This window comes from Mustelus asterias, chromosome 1 (genome assembly GCF_964213995.1).
Source record: "Mustelus asterias chromosome 1, sMusAst1.hap1.1, whole genome shotgun sequence".
Classification (NCBI taxonomy): domain Eukaryota; kingdom Metazoa; phylum Chordata; class Chondrichthyes; order Carcharhiniformes; family Triakidae; genus Mustelus; species Mustelus asterias.
In genome coordinates, this window is record NC_135801.1 from 9547568 (window position 1) to 9573145 (window position 25578).

The following is a 25578-nucleotide window of genomic DNA, read 5'->3' on the forward strand; positions in this document are numbered from 1 at the left end:
GGTTCTAACTAAGGTTTCAAAAAAAAGACACCAACAGTGATTGGAATTCTTTTAGTTACTAGCTGCAATGAAATCAAAAGTGCAATGATGACAATTTCTTGGGCATGGCACAAAGCTGTGAACATTTTCTCCCAAAGATGTGTAGGTTAGGGGGATTAGTGGGGTGAATACATGGGGTTATGAGTTTAGGGCCTGGAGTAAAGTTAAAGTTAAAGTTTATTCATGAGTCACAAGTAGGCTTGCATTCAAACTAGTGAAGTTACTGTGAAAATCCCCTAGTCGCCACACTCCGGTGCCTGTTCGGGTACACTGAGGGGGAATTTAACATGGCCAATCCACCTAACCAGCACATCTTTGGACTGTGAGAGGAAACCAGAGCATCCGGAGGAAACCCATGCAGACACAGGGAGAATGTGCAAACTCCACACTGACAGAGACCCAAGTTGGGAATTGAACCAGATCCTTGGCACTGTGATGCAGCAGTGCTAACCACTGTGCCACTGTGGTAAAATGTTCTGTCAGAGAGTCGGTATAGACACAATGGTCTGAATACCCTCCTTCTGCACTGTAGGGATTGTATTGTGTGAGTGCAGCATAATCACTAGCATGGGCAGACTGGGCTGTACATCCCATGTACATTCCGTACAAAATTAAGGAAATTTGGCATGTCAGCTACGACTCTCATCAACTTTTACAGATGCACCATAGAAAACATTCTTTCTGGTTGTATCTCAGCTTGATATGGCTCCTGTTCTGCCCAAGACTGCAAGAAACTACAAAAGGTTGTGAATGTAGCCCAATCCATCAAGCAAACCAGTCTCCCATCCATTGACTCTGTCTACACTTCCCGCTGCCTTGGAAGAGCAGCCAGCATAATTAGGGGCCCCACGCACCCTGGGCATACTCCCTTCCACCTTCTTCCATCGGGAAAAATATACAAATGTCTGAGGTCACGTACCAGCCAACTCAAGAACAGCTTCTTCCCTGCTGCCATCAGTCTTTTGAATGGACCTACCTCGCACTCAGTTGATCTTTCTCTACATCCTAGCTATGACTGTCACACTACATTCTTCGCTCTTTCCTTTCCTTCTCTATGAACGGTATGCTTTATCTGTATAGCGCGCAAGAAACAATACTTTTCACTGTATACCAATACATGTGACAATAATAAATCAAATCAAATCAAAATGTAAAATTAAAGAGGAAATCTTCACCAACAATTTGAGATGTTACACATTGGGAATTCTTTTGAGATGTTGTATTTTTAAAAAGGTGTGGAAACTGTCTTTAATATTATCCAGGTCAAAGCTAGATCGAGAGAGAGGAGAGGAAAATTGCTTTGAACACAGCCCATGGTGGAGAGGTTTTAGCTGCCTTTTCACCCCTGATAACCCAATAGATCGCTGGTGTCGTACGCTAATCATATACAGGACTCAAGGCAATAATATAATCACAGATTACTACAATCATACAACATTAAGCCCAGTGTTTTCAATAATAGAAATCTTTAGCCGTATTTTCAAATGCTGTGTCAGATATTTTAAGATTTGTTCCCTCAGCCCTAAGAATGGGCTGCTCATTAGCAACCTGTGATTGGGGAAACAACTGATGAGATTGATAATATGGCATACTCGATAACCTATGTGCATGCTTTGACTAGCAACAATCTAATCACACAGTACCTTTACTTATATTGATTGAGCATGAAACAATTTACAGAGATTTATTTAAACCGTACGTTTATTGCAGATGTTATCACCCAGCGTGTTTCAGTGTTCAACCGCAATTCATACATGGGGTATCTGATCAACTCGGTAATTTACTCAGTCTTCATCTCTCACTGTACTTCCAATAAATAATATCCCAACTCGACCTAATTCTCTTCATTGACTGGACACAAAAAAAAACTAGACCCAGAGGGCACAACCTCAGGCTGAAGGGACGATCCTTTAAAACAGAGATGAGGAGGAATTTCTTCAGCCAGAGAGTGGAGAATCTGAGGATCTTTTTGCCGCAGAAGGCTGTAGATAGATAGGTTCTTGATTAATAAGGGGATCGGGGTTATGGGGAAAAGGCAGGAGAATGGGAATGAGAAAAGTATCAGCCATGATTGAATGGCGGAGCAGACTTGATGGGCCGAGTGGCCTAATTCTGCTCCTATGTCTTATAGTCATAGTCTAAAATCAAATGCAATCGCTGGCAAAAGCGCAGATTGAAGGAAAACAATAGAACATCTATTTTTTTTCCTTATTTAGTGTCGATTTTGTGCTCCTCAATATGTACAGCATCAATGCAAACTGTCAGCATGCTGAACTTGCAGGTGAGGCATAAGACAGGTGAGGAAAACTCCCTCGACCCTAGCCTCCAACAACTGGACCTTGCCTCCACTTCCTCAACTTGAACGCTATCTCATGGTTTCTCTGATCCGAAATTTACTCCAATCTCGAGCAGGATGGTGAAAAACGCACGTGGGAAACATGCCTTTATCAATCGAGGCAACGATTACAAAAGCAGGGAAGTCTTGTTAGAGTTGTACAGAACTTTGGTGAGGCCACAGCTAGAGTACTGTGTGCACTTCTGGTCACCACATTATAGGAAGGATGTGATTGCACTGGAGGGGGTGCAGAGAGAATTCACCAGGATCTTGATTAATAAGGGGATCAGGGCTTATGGGGAAAAGGCAGGAGAATGGGGATGAGAAAAAAAGAATCACCCATGATTGAATGGCAGAGCAGACTTATTGGGCCGAGTGGCCTAATTCTGCTCCTATGCCTTATGCTGCCTGGGATGGAACATTTAAGTTTTGAAGAGAGGTTGGGTCGGTTTGGCTTGTTTTTCGTTGGACCAGAGAAGACTGAGGGGCGACCTGATCGAGGTGTACAAGATTGTGAGAGATGTGGACAGAGTGGATAGGGAGCAGCTGTTCCCCTCAGTTGAAGGGTCAGTCACGAGGGGACTTTGGTTCAAGGTGAGATGCAGGAGCTTTAGGGAGGGATTTAAGAAAAAACCTTTTTACCCAGAGGGTGGTGACGGTCTGGAATGTGCTGCATGGGAGGGTGGTAGAGGCGGGTTGCCTCACATCCTTTAAAAAGTATCTGGATGAACACTTGGCACGTCATAACATTCAGGGCCATGGGCTCAGTACAAGTAGATGGGATTACAGAATCATAGAATCCTACAGTGTAGAAGGAGGCCATTCAGCCCATTGAGTCTGCACCAACCATATTCCCACACAGACCCTATCCCCACGCACCTACCCTAGCCAGTGCCCCCGACACTAAGGGGCAATTTAGCTTGGTCAATCCACCCAACCCGCACATCTTTAGACTGTGGGAGGAAACCGGAGTACCTGGTGGAATCCCACGCAGACGTGGGGAGAACGTGCAAACTCCACACAGACAGTGACCCAAGCTGGGAATCGAACCTGGGTCCCTGGCACTGTGCCACTGTGGTTAGCCATGGGATGGAGATGCTGGCGTTGGACTGGGGGTGGGCACAGAAAGAAGTCTCACAACACCAGGTGAAAGTCCCACAGCTTTATTTGGAATCACGAGCTTTCGGGGCACTGCTCCTTCCTCAGGTGACTCACCTGATGAAGGAGGAGCGCTCCGAAAGCTCGTGATTCCAAATAAACTTGATGGACTTTAACCTGGTGTTGTGAAACTTCTTACCACGGTTAGCAGCAATGGTAAGCAGCAATGCCAACCACTGTGCCAGCGAGAGTTCAGGTGTTTCTAATGTGTGGATGCGAACTCGATGGGCCGAAGGGCCTCTTCAGCGCTGTATGATTCTATGGTTCTTGTGAATGCTTATTTCGTCTTGGCTCACATCTGTTCCAAACAGCCCAATGATATTTGACGTAGCACAATTGTCGGAAAGTTGATTTCCTTTTTGTGAATGTTCTCTCCTACCTTTTCACCTGAGGGCGTCGTCTCATTGCTGGGATATGGCTTCATTGGCAGAAGAACAAAGGAACAAAGCATTTATCTCACAGTGTTCCTGACCTCAGGATGTCCCAAAGCATTTCGCAGCGAATGAAGTACATTTAAAAATGTAGTCATTGTTGTACTGCAGGAAATGTGGCAGCCAGCTTGCATATAGCAAGTCCCACAAACAACAGTAAGGTTCATGGCCAGATATCTTTCTATATTATATGCTGATTGTGGGATAAATATGGTTTAGAGCACTGGTCATCTTCAAAATAGTGCCACGGAATCTGGTACAATTAACCTGAGTGAGCAGATTGGGCCCAGGTTTAATGTCTTATCTGAAAGATGACGGGTGAAGTCTTCCCACTCACCGTGCCAGCGGGAGCTTCTGGTTGAGCTTCTGGACCCACCAACAGGGCAACCCCGCCATTGGAATCAATGAGAAATCTCATTGGTAGCAGCAGGACCAGAAGATCCTGCCACCGGCCAATGGCGTGCCACCTCTGCCACCGAAAAAGATGCTGCACGGAGGCCAGAGTGTCTCGCCCGACACCTGTTGGCAATGTAACATTTTTTTTAAAATTCCTTCCAAAGCCAATGCACAGAGTGTACGGGGCAAACCCCTAATACATCTCACTGCTTTCTCCAAAAAACACAGAATCTCTGAATCCCTATCGTGCAGAAAGAGGCCATTTGGCCCATTGAATCTGCATCGACTCACTGAAAGAGCATCCCTCCCCGCTGTCCTATCCCCTTAACCCCGCGCATTTTCCATGGCCAATCCACCTAACCTACATATCTTTGGACACTAAGGGGCATTTTAGCATGGTCAATCCATCTAACCTGATACCTTGGGACACTTGGGGGAATTTTCCATGGCTAATCCACCTACACAACTTTGGACTGTGGGAGAAAACCAGAGCAACTGAAGAAACCCACGCAGACAATGTACAAATTCCACACAGTCACCCAAAGCCAGAACTGAACCTGGTGCTGTGAGGCAGCAATGCTAACCACTGTGTCACCAATTCAAATTCAAATTGAATCCAATTCATGGTCCCCACAAGGGAGATATACTAGATCCAAGCTGACAGGAACAGGCATCACACCTGATCTTGTGCTGAACCTCATGTGTGATCTTAGCCAAAAGGCCGGATATAACAATTTTGTGGCACTGGAAGCATCAGCCTTGGTGATGTGCCGAATTGAGCGTTACAAATGGCTATCATCCATGTGTCATCCTTCACGGCGGGTGTTGAAGAGGTCACTCAACCGCATCAAGTATCACAACCGGGCTGCACCTGGCCTTCACAAAGGCATTGGCACCATGGCTCACTGGAGAACTGTCAGTCATGGCAACACCGGATGAGTGATAACCATTTGACCCATTGCCACCCTGGCTGAGAACTTATCACAGAATAAATCTGGGACTCTGCCAAAAACTCTGGCTTAGAAAAGGCTGTGGCAAAGGGAATGCTGGAGTTGTAACCCATTGATGGCGGACGGAAGGAGAAATGATGTTTTTGCTCACCTGTACTCTCAGACATATTATATTGCGCGGCATAATACAAGTACGATACCAACCACATTGCTTTTGAGTTGGCACTGTTTATAATTACATGTGAAGCAAGTTACCCAGGTTTTCTCACAGCCCAGGTGTTGGTAAAATGAAAAACACCACAATCAGAATGGAAACGCGACTTGCATATTTATTTAACACAAGCGGGTAGATAATTACTTCAAATGTTGAGAGACACTACACTACTTCTAATTAGCCTTTGTGAAATGACTTTTATTGAGCATATGTACGGCCATAACTACAGCGGGAAAATGAGATCAGCGCGGATCTAGGCTCGAGTTTCTATAGTTAATTTGACTTCAAACAGTTGGGAGAGCGGCACGCACTTCTGCTTTTTGACAAATAGTTAAGACGAGGATTCGGATCATAGTGAATAATTAACACGTTTGAATGGAATAAATATTCTCCTTCGCTTTTTCCTCCCTCACTCCTTGGACTGGCACTTTCTCAAGTGAGTAGCACATCAAAGACAATTAATGCAAATGAACATTCTGCACTCCTTGCACAGCACAAAGAAGCCAGCTGTCGGCGGGGTGCCACTGGCCTCACGGTTTCCGTGATGCCGCTGTCATTCATTAGGTTGCTAGGCCCCAAGAGTTTCGGGGTGGTAAGGTCGCTGGAGTCAGGCGACCATGAGGACACACAAAGATCTGCAAACACCACCCTAAATATCGATGATCACACCTGGCGGTCACTAGCTGAGGGCAGAGAAAAATGGCAACCCCTTCAATGGGCTGGCATGCCACCGTCATGATGACCAGTGGCGACAATGGCCAAGCAATGTGGCACAACCAACCTCTCAAGGATTGGCCTCTCAGCCACCAGCAAGGAGGCACAATGTGAAGACACCTCACCTGAAATGGATTCACTTACTGCATGTCCATCACCTTTTGTAGATGGAAAGACGTGCCGCCGATGTTGTAAGTTTAAGTTTATTTAAGTTTATTTATTATCATCACAAGTAGGCTTACATTAACATTGCAATAAAATTAGTGTGAAAGTCCCCTAGTTCCCACTCTCTGGCGCCTGTTCAGGTACAATGAAGAAGAATTTAGCACGGCCAATGCACCTAACCAGCACGTCTTTTGGACTGTGGGAGGAAACCGGAGCAGACACGGGGAGAACGTGCAGATTCCGCACAGACAGTGACCCAAGGCTGGAATTGAACCTGGGTCCCTGGAGCTGTGAGGTAGCAGTGCTGACCACTGTGCCACCGTGCCGCCCACGGCACCCAAACCATGTCCATTCATTGCCTTGGGTGATATTCAGGCATTGTTCAAATTGCCATTAGTGTGTGCAATGAGTCTAACACCTGTTAAAGGACCCAGAACTGAAGTTGCTCAAAATAAAACGTGCAGAGTCTGCCCCTACACAAACCCTCGCCTATTTCCCTCAGGATCCACCAGCTACTTAACTTCTGACCCTCAATGCGTCCACTGGTCAGTGAAGACAGTAAACCTTTCTTTCCACTTACCTCCAGGAGTGATCCAACTGCATGCTGGCCAGTCTTTGCTCCAACACCACCGTCTCCACCACCCAGCACCATGGGGACCAACCTGGGGGATGCTGCCATGGTCCAAGTTGGCCAATTTAACACCGGACCTAACCAACAAGCTGGAGTGGGCATCAAATTGGTTTCACAGTAATGTGGCCCAAGCACCAAATTTTGGGTCAAATACTTTTGATGCACATTGTACTTGCAATGTTGATGTTGTTTGTGTATTATTGTGCGATCAAAGCTCGTCCCTGCTAGTTTCACTGTCTGCCAGCCAACTGGCTGCTTCCACATCACAGTTGTTCATTTACTTTGACAATATTTACACATGCTCTCCACAATGACACCGTCACGCCACAGAGCCGCTTAAACTCATTTTCTATGCCTACATTTATTAAAATTCATTACTTTTGAAAACCTACTACAAATAATAAAAATCTTGCAATGTTACAGCCAGCAGTCTGATTGTAATTAATATCCTTTAACCCAAACCTTCACTGGACTTCAGCAACTCCAGTTCTGAAGGCGTCTCCTCGTGGGGCACTGTTAGCAAGGTCACGTTTGCTGACATTTTGCATGGGGTGCCCTTTGTGTTGTCCAACAAGCCAAGCCACAAGTCCCATGTGCACTGCAGGCTGCTTCCCTCATCTGCCAGTTTGCTCCTCAGACCAAGCCAATTTGGGTATAACCTATACATCTGCCATTCACATCTGCCCATCGTTTTATGAGGTGCAAAGATATAGACCTGGACAGTCTCCCGAGACTGGAACTGAACCCATGTCCCTGGGGCTGTGAGGCAGCACTGCTAACCACTGTGCCACCGTGCCATCCTTAAAGAGTACTGTCTTAAAGAGACAGATACTACATACATAACATCCACAATCCATACAATTTCTCATCGATTATTTAGTGTCAATCTGTGGTTTGCTATCCAGTCCTCGCTTTCCTCTCCCTCACAATACAGCTGATTGCAGACTTTTCAAAACATCATTGGAGATTTTCAGCAAATTCTGAATTCTTCTCCCAATGGCTGAGAACATTAGAGGAACAGAGCTTCCTGGGTTTAAAACAATTACGGCCAATCAAAATCAGCCCAGGCCAGGGAGTCACGCTTTACTGATTCCAAAACAGCTCATCATGACTCAACCAGAGAGAATAATCTGTAATTCACCAATCTACTATCAACCTCTGACTGAACTGTCCATCGCACTCCTCTACCCCTTCACCATGTCTGTATTACCCCACTCACCACCTCCCACCCCTCACCACACCTGCACAACCCCACCTTCCACCTCTCACCCTGCCCGCAAGATCACATGCCCACCCCTCACCCTGCCCGCAAGACCCCCACGCTCACCTCCCACCCCTCACCACACCTGCACGATCCTACTCCCCCCCCCGACCCCTCACCACGCCTGCAAGACCTCACTCCTCACCTCCCACCGCCACTCCTGCTGCACACAAGCACATCACACTACACACCCGCATAGTCCAACCTCACTATTCTGTGCATGAATGTTTAATGTCCGCAGTGCCTCAGGGTTTATAACAATGCTCTTACTCGATCACAAATTCACAGGTGATTGCAGAGTAACTTACTTTATATAACATTCACAACTCCAGCTCCTCATGCCAGACAGAAACGATACAGTAAACGGTGTTGTAACATAGGAGAATTGACAACATTCGACACCGGATGTTGGTGCGATGAATTACTAAACTAATCATTGGATTCAGACGATGCTCTCAGCCCTTTGAGAGCAACTCAGACCTCTGATCTATGAATTAAATTATTAGTTCAAACGGATGGCATCACACAATGCTGCAACGATTTTCTGTTTTGAAAAGTGCGTTTTGCTATCTTTGACAGTTGAGATTTTTCTGCTGTTGAAGGAGGTTAATGCCATTCTAGCTCATTACAATGCTGTTGATTGTGTGTGAGATTCGGGATTTCAAGGAATGTCTATACTATAGATTTTGTAATGAGCAAAAGGCACTGCTCTCATTCATGTTATCAATTCTACACATATAATCGTATGTTCCAACCAGTGGCTGCTCTTTGCCGATATAAGTTTCAGAAACCAATTTACCTTCTCTGAAAATAATTGAAAGCTGTTTGTAGGTGGAAGGGGGCCAGTTGACCCATTGTGCTTGTATTTGCTCCAGAGGCGGGGGATCAGTTTAGTTCAGTTAGCTGAATGGCTGGTTGATGATGCAGAGCAACACCAACAGCGTGGGTTCAATTCCCGGATTGGCTGAGGTTATTCATGAAGGCCCTGCCTTCTCAACCTTGCCCGTTGCCTGAGATGTGGTGACCCACAGGTTAAATCGCCACCAGCCAGCTCTCCCCCTCAAAGGGGAGATGGTCCATCTATCGTCATCTGGGACGATGGGCAACTTTCCCTTGACTTACTGGCTGCTGTAAGAATGATCCAATCAGTCCCACTCCGCTGCTCTCTCCCTGCATTTGTTTCCCCTTCGACGTATTTATCCAATTCCTACTTGATAGTTAATATTGAATCAACCCATTTTCAGATTGCGTATTCCAGATCGTAACAACTTCACTGCATTAAACAAACGTCATTTAGTCTCCTCTGGCTCTTTTGTCAATAGTTTTAACTCTGCATCTGTATAGAAAATATAGAATTAACATATTGGCCAGTTAACACAGCAATGTCTGTGCTGTGGGAACCTAAAGGATGTAGCCGTGTGTTAATTGCATTTGGCACCACACTATAATAACAAGCAGACCTTCTACGGCCATCTTGTATCCAAGCTTGTGTTTGTACCAAATCTCACGTACAGTTGTTTGTGACACACTGTAAAAGGGGGGTTTTGATCTGAGTAAGTTGGACTTGTGGGTGGCACAGTGGTTAGCACTGATGCCTCATAGCACCAGGGACCGGGGTTCGATTCCGGCCTCGGGTCACTGTCTGTGTGGAGTTTGAACATTCTCCCCGTGTCTGCGTGGGTTTCCTCCGGGTGCTCCGGTTTCCTCCCACAGTCCAAAGATGTGCAGATTAGGTTGATTGGCCATAATAAATTGACCCTTAGTGACAGGGGATTAGCAGGGTAAATATGTGGGGTTAAGGAAATCGGGCCTTTGTAGGATTGTGGTCAGTGCAGACTCAATGGGCCAAATGGCCTCATTTTGCACTGTCGGGATTCTATGACTTCACCGAGGACCGGATCGTGAACTGTGCCATGACCTTTCGAGCTCCAGACCAGCCGTTGTTACCGGAGTCCCTGATTGGCAGAAGGCCATGAGAGTCATTGCTTATATTTTTCTTTTATTGTTTACTCTTTTGCAATAAAGCGTATATTATCGAGAGATTGTCATTCTAGTCTGTCTCTTATTTAACATTCTCCCGGATCATTAGTAGAATAAAACAGAACAGCATCCTTTGGTTACTGAGCCACCAGCCAGTGAAACCAATCTCTCCTTCTGACTGACTGCTTGGCACTCCCTTGAAACGAGGAACACACTTACTCAAGAGTCCAGCCCATGCCCAGAACCAGAGCATGGAGCCCTTTAACTGCTGAATTCCCAACTTCCCTTCCTTGCTCCCAGATGTTGCCAATATTGTTAATAGATCTCCATTGCTCATCAAACATTAGATCCCCTTCCCTCAAATCTGCTGTGATCACTTCCACCCACAACAACCTATGCCTCCTCCGTCTTCACAAAGCCCACCACCATATCTAGATTTGCCCCGTACCCTCACCGCTTTGACTTTAATCAACTGGCATTCACACACAACTTTCATAGAATCAGAGAAACCCAACATTGCAGGAGGAGACCATTCGGCCCATCGAGTCTGCACCAACAACAATCCCACCCAGGTCCTAGCCTCGTCACCCCACATATTTACCCCTCCAAGCTACACATCCTGGGACATTAAGTGGCAATTTAGCATGGCCAATGCACCTAACCCGCACATTGTTTGTCAGATGCCAGCACAGACATGATGGGTTGAAGGGCCTCTTGTCGTGCTGTGAAACTCCACGCCTTCTGGAAGCTTAGGGGCATTTCAGCATAAATGAAAAGCTTATTAATTCTTCACCGAAGTCAAGGATATTGTTCAGACAGGATTTTCCCTTCTGAATCCACACAGTCTAATATTTTCAAGGTTGTTATATAAAAAAATCTTCAAACTTACAAGTTACAATTTGCTCCATTATTTAACATGGCACTGAAGGACTACTGCTGGGGCTGGTATTGTCCATTTCCAATTTTTCCCTTTTTTGAACGAGTACATTAGATGTTCAGTATATCTTTTCAGTTTTCGATTCATTGCGTGCAATTTAATCACCACCCCCTGGTGTGCTTTACCTATATAGCGCGCAAGAAACAATACTTTTCACTGTATCTCAATACATGTGATAATAATACATCAAATCCAATCGAATCACATGCAGCATTCACTGACTGAACAAGCCATTACTGCCTCAATCAGGGAGCTCGTATTCTCAGAGGTTCACATCCTGGGCCTCGTTAAAAGTCGCTACATCTGAGATGACCCAAAACCTTTCTGTCACTGCAGAAAGAGAACCTGCCCATTTCTCCCAAAGACATGTCCACCTGCACGTTTTGCACCACACTCAACATATGTTTCTAAGTTTATTTATTTATTAGTCAATTATTATTATTGTCAATTATTATTATTGTCACAAGTAGGCTTACATTAACACTGCAATGAAGTTACTGTGAAAGTCCCCCAGTCGCCACACTCCGGCGCCTTTTCAGGCACACTGAGGAAGAATTTAGCACGGCCAATGCACCTGACCAACACGTCTTTTGGACTGTGGAAGGAAACCGGAGCACCCGGAGGAAACCCACGCAAACAGGGGAGAACGTGCAAACTACGCGAAGACAGTGATCCAAGCCGGGAATTGAACCCAGGTCTCTGGTGCTGTGGGGCAGCAGTGTTAACCACTGTGCTAACCCACTGTGCTACCGTTCCGCCCCAACCACTGTGCGACCGTGCCACCCCAACCACTGTGCCATCGTGCCGCCCTGCGTCTGGTCCAAGGCAGTGTTTGTAAATGAACTGCAGCGAATCAGTCGCAGATTGAGCACTTCTTTGGTTCCAGTTTAAACGCTGCACAAGTTCCTCTTCCCACAGATAGACTAAAGAGGCTCAATCCCCATCCCCTCACTTGCAATAGATTTCTCAGTCTTGCTTGACTATTCCCTGAAGGGTGGAATAGCAAAAGCCTCTGTGTTTCATGAATCAGGCTAACTGAACCGAGAGTGATGATTAATCCACTGCAGGCTTTAACAATCAAAGTCTGTTTAAAAGCACAATTGTAGAACTAATCTTTGAATAATACAGAGCAGCCAAGAAAGCTTTATAATATTAATTCCATAAATATTCGGAGGCTGACTTCCAACAGGCAGACAGATTTTCTTTTCTAATTACATTCTCTGTAATCACGCAGCAGTTTAAACTTTTGTGTCACTGCTAAAATAAAACACACAAAGCTTGGTTAATGACAATATGAATGTACTTTTTATCTGCAGTGATAAGGATTATAATCAGGCACAATTTCTTGCATAGATCAGTTCCACTAATCACCATTGTCTCGCAATTTCTGCTCAATGTTAGCGACAGAGGACTTGCACACGACATTCACACGAACTTCCACTGACCAGGATTTAACCAGAACTGTGCCAGCCACAGCTCAGTTACAATCATTTGCAGCACGGAAGCAGGCCATTCAGCCCATCTGGCCCATGCGAGTGTTCATGTGATGGCATAGTGATATTGTCACTGGACTAGCAATCCAGAGAACGCTCTGGGAACCTGGGTTTGAATCTCACCTCAGCAGATGGTGAAATTTGAATTCAATAAAAATCTGGAATTAAAAGTCCGATGCCAAATGTTGTGAAGACCCATCTGTTCCACTAATGTCCTTAGAATCATAGAATCAGTGAATCCCGACAGTGCATAAAGAGGCCATTCGGCCCATCGAGTCTGCATTGACTCTCTGACAGAACTTCCTACCCAGATCCTACACCCGTAACCTCAAGTGTTTACCTCGCTAATCACCCTAACCCATACATCTTGGAACACTAAGGGGCAATTTAGCACGGCCAATCCACCTAACCTGCACATCTTTGGAGTGTGGGGGGGAAACTGGAGCACCCAGAGGAAACCCACGTAGACACGGGGAGAACGTGCAAACTCCACACACACAGGCTGTGGCACTGCGAGGCAACAGTGCTAACCACTGTGTCACCAGGCTGCCCTAAAATCACTTCTTGTAGGGAAGGAAATCTGCCATCCTTTCCTCGTCTGGCCTACATGTGACTCCAGACCCACAGCAACGTGGTTGACTCTTAAAATGTTCTCCGAGGTGGCCAATCCACTGAATCTGCACATCTTTGGATTGTGGGAGGAAACCGGAAGAAACCCACGCAGACATGAGGAGAATGTGCAAACTCCACACAGACAGTGACCCGAGCTGGTAATCGAACCCGGGTCCCTGGTGCTGTGAGGCAGCAGTGTTAACCACTTTGCCATCGTGCCGCCCTTAAAAAACTGCACAGCGAGCCAGCCAGCACAAAGCTTTGTCAGACGAGCTTTGACTAAGGGTCATTCTGGGCTCGAAACGTCAGCTCTTTTCTCTGCTTACAGGTGCTGCCAGACCTGCTGAGATTTTCCAGCATTTTCTCTGTTGGTTTCAGTTTCCATCATCTACGGTAATTTGCCTTTACTGAATTCGATGATCAGCCATGTTCAAAATGAATGGCGGAGCAGGTTCGAAGGGCTGAATGGCCTACTCCTGCTTCTTTCTATGCTTCAATGTAATTGGCAGTTTCCCACAGTACACCAGTAACTAGGCTTCAAATGTATTTAATTGGTTGTAAAGCATTTTGGGACTTGTTAACTGTGCGATTAAATTTGCCTTTGGCAGCAATTTGAAATAAATGATAATGAGTCAGGTGAAACATTAAAGCGGTTGCTGATTTGCTATGACCCGGGATGACCTTTACCCCTCCTTCCAGCCACAGTCACTGTATAACCTTTGCTCCCCAGCATTCTGACATTTCCTTCAATAACAGCAATATCACATTGTCTGGCTTTGTACAGGTAATAAGAGCGATTAGAAAGCATTGATTCCCTCAGAACTCTCTCGCCCTCAACAGAAAAAAGATGTCATGACCACTGAAGTGAGCCAACTAATTGGGTATTGAACTCTCTGACCCGAGAAATTAATGGCTGGATATGTCTTTTTCTATTATAGAGATGCATAAATAACAATTAGACTTTTAAAACAATGGGCAGGATTTTCCAGCCGTTCACGCCAGCGGGATTCTCCTGTCCCGCCGCAGTGAATGGAGATTTGACTGAGCGCCAAATTCTCCGTCGTCTCTGTCGGCGGGGCAGGAAGGGCTGGAGAATTCTGGCCAATATCTTTCACAGTTAGGACAAGCTCAAGAAAAGGAAGAGGGGTAGGATTTTCCACTCCCTCCCCCCGGTGTCGACACTGTCAATGAGGTTTCCTGTCCTACGTACCTTCTGCTGCCAGAGAACCTGTGGCGGGGTCTCCCCATTGATAGGACCAGGGAGACAATCCCACATCAGTGGGAACGGTCAGAAAATGAACTCATCTGAGATTGATGTGGCATATGACGTGGTGTCTCCATAAAAGATATGCATGAATTCCAATCAGGGATATACATATCCATTTCTTATGATGGAGCTCTTGTGAGTGCAGTGGGTAGCATCACTGCCTCTGAGCCAGAAGCTCCAGGTTCGAGTCTCACCCCCGGATTTGATGACCAAGGAAGGTCTGTTCGTAATGCGGTCAAACAGGTTGAGTGTGTCAAACTGTAAATCCTTCCAAACGTATCAATGGCTGGCAGCAAGAGTAGGAGAGACTCCTGGTCAGCCATGCTTGATGTGGAGTGGTGCCCCTCAAGCTAGAAGCCCCTGGCGACAGACAAGCAACCTTTTCTGGGAATTATTAGCGGTGGAAACTGACTGCCTTAGTGCGCCACTAGATGTGGGAAGAGAATTGGTAGGATTTCTTATCACGCTGTCCCTGTAGAGACATTTTTCCAAATTTAGTAGGCCAATTACGCATCTGTCTTTGGAATGATGCCAGAATGGCTTCACCTATGTAACAACATGACTTTCATGACACAATTTGCCTGTTAAATCATTTAATTCGCCAAGGCTTCAGTGGTCGCACCTCCCAAAGCTGCAACCACCCCTGGGAAGGACAGGGGCACCAGGTGCTTGGGAATGCCTTCCACTCCAGTTTGCCCTCAAGTCACGCACCACCCTGATTTGGAGAGCGTCATTGTTCCTTCATTGTTCTTGGGTCAAAATCCAGCAGACAGCAACAGCACAGAAACAGACCATTCAGCCCATTTTGTCTGTGTTGTCAGGAATGCGTGAACAGACCTTCCAATCAAGTCCTAATTTGATGACAATTGTTCAGTAGAAGTCACGGATATATAAAGGGGCTACAGGTGGCACTGGCGATTGGTGGAGAATTGTGTGTGGAGTTGGATCAAAGAAGTAAAGGTAGTTTATGAAGAAGCAGAACTCGTGAATCCTTTATTGAACTGCAACTGGCGGGCTCAAACATGTGTCAGCTGCTTGGAGGAGCATTCCAATTCATCCTCCTAGGTTGGCCTTTCCTGATCACTCTTGCAGACGTTGCTTCTCCCAGTATTCATTCAATTCCCTTTTGAAAGCGACTACTGAATTTGCTTCCACTCACTACTTGAAAAGAAATTCTCCTCGCCTCCCCTTTGCTTCTTCATTTAATTACCTTAATATCTTCATCCTCTGATTTCCCACCTTCACGCCAGTGGGAACTAATCCTCCATCTATACGCTCGCAAAACCCTCGATCATTTTCCTTCCACTTTCTCCTCTCTCAAGAATGCAACTCTGACTTCTTTACTCTCTCCACATAACAAAAATAAAAGTGGAGAAAGGCTTTAAACTGATCAATCCTACAGTTCAATGAAAAGTATGAGATGAAGGTAGGAAAATAGTAACGAAGAAACTTAGAATTGCTTTCTGATTGATCAAGCCATATTTTCCATAGCGGCTGGAGTGAATTATTGAGTGCTAAAAGAGCCATTCTATAATTACAGCACCAGTGTTATTATTGGTCCACGGGAAGATGTATTGATGGACACTGCAGATCCAAATTATGCTTTGATTGTGGAATAAGGTTATCAGTACAATCTGATGAGGAATATGCCTGATAATCAATCGGTTGACTGCAAACGCCATCAGCCTAAATTATTATCACATCATCGCACAACAGCGTCCACTGGAGCTCTCTAACAATTTACACTGCCCATTAAAACAAGCAGCCATTTCAGGCTGTGGATTAATGCAATATGTGTGTTTTTAGGCCAAGACGAACACAGCCTCCAGACCAATATGTTGATGCCTTTCACACTCCCATTGTACTGTTTGCTTTCCATTTTACTGATCACCTGCCAACCTTGTATCTGGAATATGAACGAGGTTAAACAATTGCACTGGATTCGGAAATAAGGGTGTAATTTGTCACTGTAAGTAGTGTCTCTTTATAGGAATATCCCAGGTGGTGTTTGTGACCCAGGAACATTAATAGCGATGTGATTATATGTCGTTTTTAATATACCAGAATATCTTTGTTTCTTGAGGTACGCAGAGACAGATAGCTCTCAGAAGCAGAGCAAGAAATGAGAGAGTGGAGATAAAATGACTGAAGACAAGGCTAAAGAGACACATTGAGGGGAGAGGCGATAACTAAGTTGGGTTTGTATGGTATAGGATGTGAGTGGAGCAGGTTGGATGATTAAGAGTCTCAGGCCGGAATTTTACCGGCACGCCCGCCCAAGGCTCGTAAGATCGTGCCCGAGGCCAACAGAGAATGCCGTTCTGCGAGCTTCGCCCACCCCAATTCCGGGGCGGGCGTGCTGGTAAAATCAGGGCCTCAGTGTGGACTTTTTAACTCGCAGGTTTAGCAAGAATAGCTTCATAGATATCGGGGGGAATTCTCCCAACCTGAGACCAAGTGCTGTGGTGGGGTGTTTCCTGCGGCGGAGACCAAGGTGAAAACACGTCAAATCTTCCAGCCCTGACCTAATTAATTATGGACCCACGGGTTTAGTATCGTATTGCTTGGCGGGGCAGGGTTGATCAGGCAGAGCCCGCTGTCGTATCTGGATGACGTGAAGTCTGCTGTCCTATTCGGGCACCATATTGAAAAGGCACCCAATATCACCAACCTATTGTTGAAGAAAGAAGGTGGACCTCCTAAGAGGATGGTTCTCCAGGAGCATTCTGAGGTTGGAGAATGGATCCCCTCCAGGATACCGAATCTGGAAGGCCCACCTTTTGATGCTCTCCCCACCCACAGGTGTGGTGTTCCAGGCTCGTCGGTGGCATCCATCCCAAACTCCAGAGGCAGCGCCAAGCATTAGCAGAAGATCCCGCTGGAAATTCACACCAGCGTAAAATCGACATCTGGGCCTCCTGCCATATTCTCTCCCCATGCCCGCCATTGAACCCACCAATAGGGATTGGGTAAGTTCCGCCCATTGAGTCTGGAAATGGCAAAAACAATGATGAAGGTTTCTATGGTGATGGGAGTGAGATTGGAGGTAGAGGTAAGCACTGGTAGAGACAGAATAGGCCAAATGGATGGTAGGCTGGATTTGGATGCTTAGAATTTAATAGGACATCAAGGCTGCTGCACATTGTTGAATGTCGGCTGAGTGAATAATTGGAAAGGATCGAACAGCAGATAGGGTATGGACAAAATGGGATGACTGCGATCTCACCAATATTTCATTGGAAGCAATTCTGGCTACTCTGTGAATCAATGTCACGCACCCAGTCGCACAGCACAGAACAATCATGAAATTGAGAGGATGGTGACAGAGGGGGAGATGAATGTGATCCACAAAGGTGGCCTACCCTGTGGGACAGCTACTAGATTATTTGTACACCTTGTGTTGAGATGGTATTTGGAGCCACAAGACCTTCTTGTCCCCTTGGCTTTATTCTGCATTGTCATCCCTTGATAATCAACTTACTCCAAAAATGGACCTTGGCATATTTGCCTGATTCCAAACCCTTTCGGAATTGGGAGCAGATACAAAGGAGGCAAATTACTCTTAGAAGGTTGCCTGTTGGCCTAAAGAATTGACAGCATAGTAACAGAGTGGCTTTCTCTGAAATCTTACAAATTTCAAAGTCACATGCAATCCATTAATTTCAGTCGTGGGTGCTTCGATAATGATAAAAACATTTTAGGCTTGAAAGTGTCTGAAATAAACTTTCTAGGCAGCGGGCTGGCTGTATGCAGGAAAACCAAGGTCCAGATGCAGCTTAACATGCAGTTCCTAAAAGCAGACAGTCCCTCAGGAAGTTCTCACTCTTTATACCAGTTAATTAACAACGTTAACAATTGACACTTGCATCAAAAATATAATCAGAAAACTGCTTTTGAACAATCCTGTCTCGCTCAGATCACATAGCAATGGTTCTGATATTGGCAACCTTTTAAAAACATTAAATCAAATCAGAAAGTGCAATGGCTTCAATCAGGCCTATTGGTTGGCCTATATGAACTCCCTGATTAAGGGGTCAATTGATGGGCCAATCGGGGAGTCTTTTCCTTGTATTTAACCGTGAGTGTCAGTTCCTTTGGGATTCCCGAAGGTAGACTGCTGACTGATAGCACTCTGTGTACTGCTGTTGGAATTACAAATAAAGGGATTTAGGTAAAGGAACTTCTGCCTCCGAAGACTTATTACAGAAAGTTAGAGAGATACAGCGTGAGGCGATCTAAATTTATCATTGGATATAGTTAAGATCTAAATTTTAGCGCAACTATGTATGCCTCACATTCCTCTTGTTTTATTCTCTCCATTGTCCCTTCAGGCGCACAGAGTTGGTGAGATTTCCATTTCCAATTATAATTAACTGTGTGGCAATTTCAGATTGACATCCCTATTTTCTCAGCAAGGCAGTGATACTGGGGTTGCCTCAACTTAACGGAGGGTTCCACGTCATGACTTTGGAAGATGAGTTGTTTGTTTTGCTGCTGCAATTACTGAGAGAATCGAAAAACAAAACACAGCTGGTATATTTTTGGCAAAATCGTGACAGAAGTTTCATCCACATCAACGTAACTTCCCATGGACTCTTATCAATGCAACTTGCCAAGGTGTCAGACACTATTTTGACCAGTCACGAGTCGATGGCTTTTTTGGTTGTGTTTCTGTCGAACCGTTCCGTCAACAGTTTTACAATTGAAAGAGAGAAAGAGACTAGTCATGGTCTGGCACCCACCAAGAGGAATAAATAGCTTTGCGAAATAGCAATGGTTTCTTTACAGTTTGATCTGCTGTCAGCCCTTCAAACCTGAACAAAACTTGATGCATAACCCCTGCCACAAATGAACAGCGTTCAATGCTGGAATCGTTACTTATCTTCAATGTTGAACAGTGCCAGCCCTCAATGTCTTACCACAGCCAGCACAGGGATTGAACCGAGGCTGGTGATATCCCTACACCACAACACCCCAGCCAACTGAGGTAACTGACCCTTCTTTGCGATTTTGTGACGATAGTTAGGGCGTCCTCAATCAAATTTGTCATGTCTTGACGTTTTACGCTCCGCAGTTTTCACGTAGCAAGATATTTATTTGTTGCATTTTAATTCCCCTTAACTCATTGCAGAGAATTTATGGGAGCTGCTGCTTAGAACAAGTAATTAAATGCACTAAGTTTATGGCAGTTATTTACGCTGATCTGTAATTATCTCATTCTGAAACAAGAGACTGGAACCACAGAAGAACAGAAAGACTGATGTTATTTCTTAACACCCCATTAAACATAAGCATGGAAGCAACAAGCAGCACATGTAACTTGGGCAGGCAGGATGTAAACAACAATAACGGAAGAAAGTAGAGCAAACAAACAAACAATTACTCACGTCGTGGCTGAGGAGCTCTGTCTGCGTGGACTTGTCTGCTCTTGAGTGATGTGACCTTTGCGCACTTTGACTGCGATCCTGCGACAGAAATGGAAAATTCCTTATTGCGAGCAACCGTACACGTCTCCCTGACACGCATTTATGCAGTTACAATTTGCACAAGGGAGGATGTCAAATAAAATTTGACACCAGATCACGTGGGAAGATAAGATAGAGGAGCAGAATTCGGCCATTTGGCCCATCGAGTCTGCTCCCCCATTCAGTCATGTTTCTCATCATGTTTGAATGGACTTACCTTGCATTAAGTTGATCTTTCTCCACACCCTAGCTATGACTGTCACACTACATTCTTCACTCTCTCCTTTCCTTCTCTGTGAACGGTATGCTTTGTCTGTATAGTGCGCAAGAAACAATACTTTTTCACTGTACACTAATACATGTGACAATAATAAATCAAATCAATTCAAAGCAAATCAACCCCATTGCCTGTAACCTTTGATCCCCTCACCAATCAAGAACCTATCCATCTCAGTCTTAAATACACTCAATGACCTGGCCTCCACAGCCTTCTGTGGCAATGAATACCACAGATTCACCCCTTCTGGCTGAAGAAATTCCTCCTCATCTCAGTTCTAAAGGGTTGTCCCTTTACTCTGAGGCTGTGCCCTCAGATCCTAGTTTTTCCCCCGTTCACGCTATCCAGGCTTTTCTGTATTCTGTAAGTTTAATGAGATTTCCCCATCAACATTCTAAACTCCATCGAGTACAGAGTCCTCAAACGCACCTCATATGTGAAGCCTTTCATTGCTGGGGTCATTCTCATGAACCTCCTCTGGGCCCTCTCCAAGGCCAGCACATCCTTCCTCAGATACAGGGCCCAAAATTATTAGGACACTAGGACAGGTGATGAAATATTTAATCAAAGAGGCAACTTGACTCTTTTAAGAGGAGGGATAGATGGAGAGGTGGATGGAGGGAATTCCAGGGCTGAAGGCCTCAGCAGCTAAAGGCACATCCACTAATCATAGACAATGACTATCAGTAAAGTACATAAATAAGTCTTGTGTCTAACGCACACCCATCGTATTTTGCAAATCACATTTTGGATATCGCATTTCATAGTCAGAAAACCACATCAAAAGATCAAGAAAGTTAGGAACTTTGTGATAACATTGATAACTTTGCCAACTTACCTACCAACAGTTCAAAGTTTAAAGTTTACTTATTCGTGCCACAAGTACGCTTATAGTAACACTGCAATGAAGTTACTGTGAAAATCCCCGAGTCACCACACTCCAGCGCCTGTTCAGGTACACTGAGGGAGATTTTGGCACGGCCAATGCACCTAACCAACACACCTTTCAGACTGTGGGAGGAAACCAGAGCACCCGGAGGAAAGCCATACAGACACGGGGAGAAAGTGCAGACTCCACAAAGACAGTGACCCAAGCCGGGAATCGAACCCGGGTCCCTGGCGCTGTGAGGCAGCGGCGCTAGCCATTGTGCCACCATGCCTCCCACTGCAGGAGAAAGAAATTTATATGTTTAAATTGTACAATGAAAGGAAGAACATGAATTCATAACCCGAGGATGCACCCAAACCGCTTTATAGCGAATAAAGTGCTTTTGAAGTGTAGAGTGTTCTCAACTCTATTATACCTATTTTCTCAACATATCCATCAGTTACTAGGTTATATAAATTTATTAAGGTATAATATATGTGACTCTAAATGTTCCTGACATGAACAGCTGTCAACCTTTTGTACAAGCTAATGCCAGGTGGGGTGTTAGATTTGAAAAAAAAAAGGCATTTGCGAATATGAAATAAGTCGTCAGAAAATAGATGCAAGACTTGTGAACCAAGCCTCTGCTGTTCCGTTTCCAACTCAAAACTGCTGGCAGTCACCATGGGACTTGGGTTGTTTGGTGCAAGGTGGAGATGTGCCCAATATTACATACAAAATACAGGTCTAACGGCAGATGGAAGTAATTTCGCCACTTGGACTGACCTGTCTTATCCTTGAATTGACCTTGCATTAAGTTGATCTTTCTCTTCTGTTCTAGCAACATGTCGCTATGATGGAACAAATGGCCTTTCCCTCTGCTGTAAAGATTTATGGTTGCAAGTCCTGAAACTGTAAGGTTGATCAGAACCAAAGGCTATATCGGCTTGATTTGATTTGATCTTTTATTGTCACATGTATTAGTATACAGTGAAAAGTATTGTTTCTTGCGCGCTATACAGACAGAGTATACCGTTCATAGACAAGGAAATGAGGGAGTGCAGAATGTAGTGTTGCAGTCATAGCTAGGGTGTAGAGAAAGATCAACTTAATGCAAGGTCAATTCAAAAGTCTGACAGCAGCAAGGAAGAAGCTGTTCTTGAGTCGGTTGATACGTGACCTCAGACTTCTGTATCTTTTTCCCGAAGGAAGAAGGTGGAAGAGAGAATGTCTAGGGTGTGTGGGATCCTTAATTATGCTGGCTGCTTTGCCGAGGCAGCGGGAAGTGTAGACAAAGTTAACGGATGGGAGGCTGGTTTGTGTGATGGGACCTCCAGTACCCGGGTTTGAATTCAGTCCAGACGGAAGAGAGGCAGATGCTCCTCTGCTGCAGCCAGGGGTTCCACATGAAGGCATAATGGTGAGAGAAAAGTCTGCAGAATTACTTGGCACTGATTGGCATTGGCGTTCGGGGCCATGGTGGCACAGTGGTTAGCATTGCTGCTTCACAGCACCAGGGACCCGGGTTCAATTCCAGCCTCAGGTCACCGTCTGTGTGGAGCTTGCAGGTTCTCCCCGTGTCTGCATGGGTTTCCTCCGGGTGCTCTGGTTTCTTTCCACAGTCATGATGTGTGGAGATGCCGGCGTTGGACTGGTGTAAACACAGTAAGAGGTTTAACAACACCAGGTTAAAGTCCAACAGGTTTATTTGGTAGCAAAAGCCACACAAGCTTTCGGAGCTCCAAGCTTTTGGAGCTCCAACTTGGAGCTCCAAAAGCTTGTGTGGCTTTTGCTACCAAATAAGCCTGTTGGACTTTAACCTGGTGTTGTTAAACTTCTTACTGTGTTCTTTCCACAGTCCAAAGATGTGCAGGTTAGATGGATTGGCCACGTTAAATTGTCCCTTAGCCTCCCAAGATGTGCAGGTAAGCGGGATTAAATATGTGGGGTTACAGGGAGAGAATCTGACTAAGATGCTCTGTCAGAACACCAGTGTAGACTCGATGCGCCAAATGGCCGTCCCTTGCACTGTCGCGATGTTATGATTGGCGGAGGAGGGAGGCAGGAAAGCAGCGGGAAACCCTGTTGGAAAGCTTCTCGATGCTGTCCTGCCTGCTGCGACTTTCCCAGGGGTGCATGGGCTCCCACAGGAGTCGGTAACTCGCTCCCTGGAAAATGGCAAACAATAAAGCCATGCAAGGCCCCAATTAAAGGCCACTTTCCCACAGCACTGAGATTTCCACGGGAGTCTGGGAATGCAGCAGAGCAGCCTCTGAACACGGGGTTGGAAGGCTGAATTGATGGGAAGTATCAGAGATTTCCTGCTTCACTCGTCCCTCTTGCCATCCTTACATTGTACAGTGAACATGGAGCTGGTCAAGTGGGAGGCTTCCTCAAGTTATGCTTTGTGGCATGCTGAGGCCACATACATGGTCAAGACACACACATGGTCTCAATGCCTGCAGGAATATCAAGCCTAGTATTTTTTTTATACGTCTCCTACAGGAGTGGCATGTTTTCGGAAACTATTTGTAGATTCATCGAAAAAGAATGTTATTCATGGCTGATTAAAACTGTGCTCTCTGAAATTACCAGGAATTTCACAGAATTGACAGCACTGAAACGGGCACGGGTGGCATGGTGGCACAATGGTTAGTACTGCAACAGGGACCCGGGTTCAATTCCAGCCTCAGGTGACTGTCTGTGTGGAGTCGACACGTTCTCCCTGTGTCTGCATGGGTTTCCTCCGAGTGCTCCGGTTTCCTCCCACACTCCAAAGATGTGTGGGCTCGGTTGATCAGTGTATTAACTCCAGGGAGGCGAAAGTCCCGTCACCAAGTTACTTTATTCACACCATACATCTGTACACAGCCAGCTCTCCAGTTGTTCCCTGCTGAATGCAGGCTGGGAGTCTGACACACCTGCTTTAAATAGGGAGCGTGAGGCTCCCTGATTTAACCATCAATTAGGACTCATCAGGTAGCTCTTTTCACACCAACCAAGTAAACGAACTCAAATTAACTTAGGGACAAATTAAAAGGGGCAGCTCCTCAAAAGAAAGGGGGAACAGCCCGAACCAAAAACAAAGTCGAAAGGAAACTTAAAACAACAAATTAGAATGTTTATAATGCAACCCAGCCCCTGCGGTGCCCAGCAGGCGTGGAAGGCGTCAAAGGACTTATCAGGTAGTTCATACTCTAGCAAGCCAACCTCATTAGCCTGGCTGAAGTCATCACAATCAGCCACGCTAAATTCACTCTAGTGTCAGGAATTAGGAGGGTAAATATGTAGGGTGCAGGAATAGGGTGGGATTGTGGCTGGTGCAGACTCGATGGGCCAAATGGTCTCCTTCTGCACTGTTGGTACTCTATGATTCTATAATAGGCCATTCGGCCCAACTGCCCTGTGCCAATCTTCATGCTGTACATAAGCCTCGTCCCACCCTATTTCATCCAACCTATCAGTGAAATTCCCTTCTCCCTCATTTAGCTTCCTCTCAAAAGCATCTACACTATTCACCGCAACCACCCCATGTGGTGGTGAGTTCCACATTCTATCCATGCTCTCGGTAAGGACGTTTCTTCTGAATTCCTTATTTGGTTTATTAGTGACCATGTTATATTTATCCCCACTCACTCTGGGTTCTCCAAGCATGTAAAGACCCTTCCAGAACTTTAAAAACATTTCGATCAGGTCACACCTCAGTATCCTCGTTTCTAGCCCGTTTAACTTTCCCAAGTAAGTTGGGCCTTTGTGTCCAAATATGTGTAGGTTAGGTGAATTAGTCGTGGTAAAATGTGCGGGGTTAAGGGAATAGGATGGGGATAGTCCTGGTAAGATGCTCTTTCGGAAGGTCGGTGCAGACACAATGGCCTCCTTCTGCACGATCGGGATTCTATGGAATCAACAAAACTTTAAACAACACATATTAATAGACGACATAAACAGAAAATGCTGGAAAATCTCAGCAGGTCTGACAGCATCTGTGGAGAGAGAAGAAAGCCAACATTTCAGGTCTGGATGACACTTCCTCTGACGAAGGGTCACCCTGACTTGAGGGTCATCCTGATTCAAAATGTTGACTCCATTCTCTCTCCGCATATCACCAGGGACCCGGGTTTGATTCCCGGCTTGGGTCACTGCCTGTGTGGAGTCTGCACGTTCTCCCCGTGTCTGCATGGGCTTCTTCCGGGTGCTCCGGTTTCCATTCACAGTCCGAAAGACGTGCTGGTTTGATGCATTGGCCATGCTAAATTCTCCCTCAGTGTACCCGAACAGACGGCGGAGTGCAACGACTAAGGGATTTTCACAGTAACTTCATTGCAGTGTTAATGTAGGCCTACTTGAGACACTAATAAGTAAACTTTAAAAAACAGATGCTGTCA

The 25578-nt window shown here is 45.5% G+C and overlaps 1 protein-coding gene across 4 annotated transcripts in view; it reads right to left on the minus strand.

The window, feature by feature from the left end:
* Positions 1-25578, minus strand: part of ccser1 (coiled-coil serine-rich protein 1) — a 1298783-nt gene that overhangs the window by 437398 nt on the left and 835807 nt on the right. For all 4 annotated transcript variants that reach the window (XM_078209035.1, XM_078209007.1, XM_078209017.1 and 1 more), the window contains exon 9: positions 19971-20048. In XM_078209035.1, the coding sequence (XP_078065161.1) occupies positions 19971-20048 (78 nt within the window). The remainder of the gene's footprint in view (positions 1-19970; positions 20049-25578) is intronic.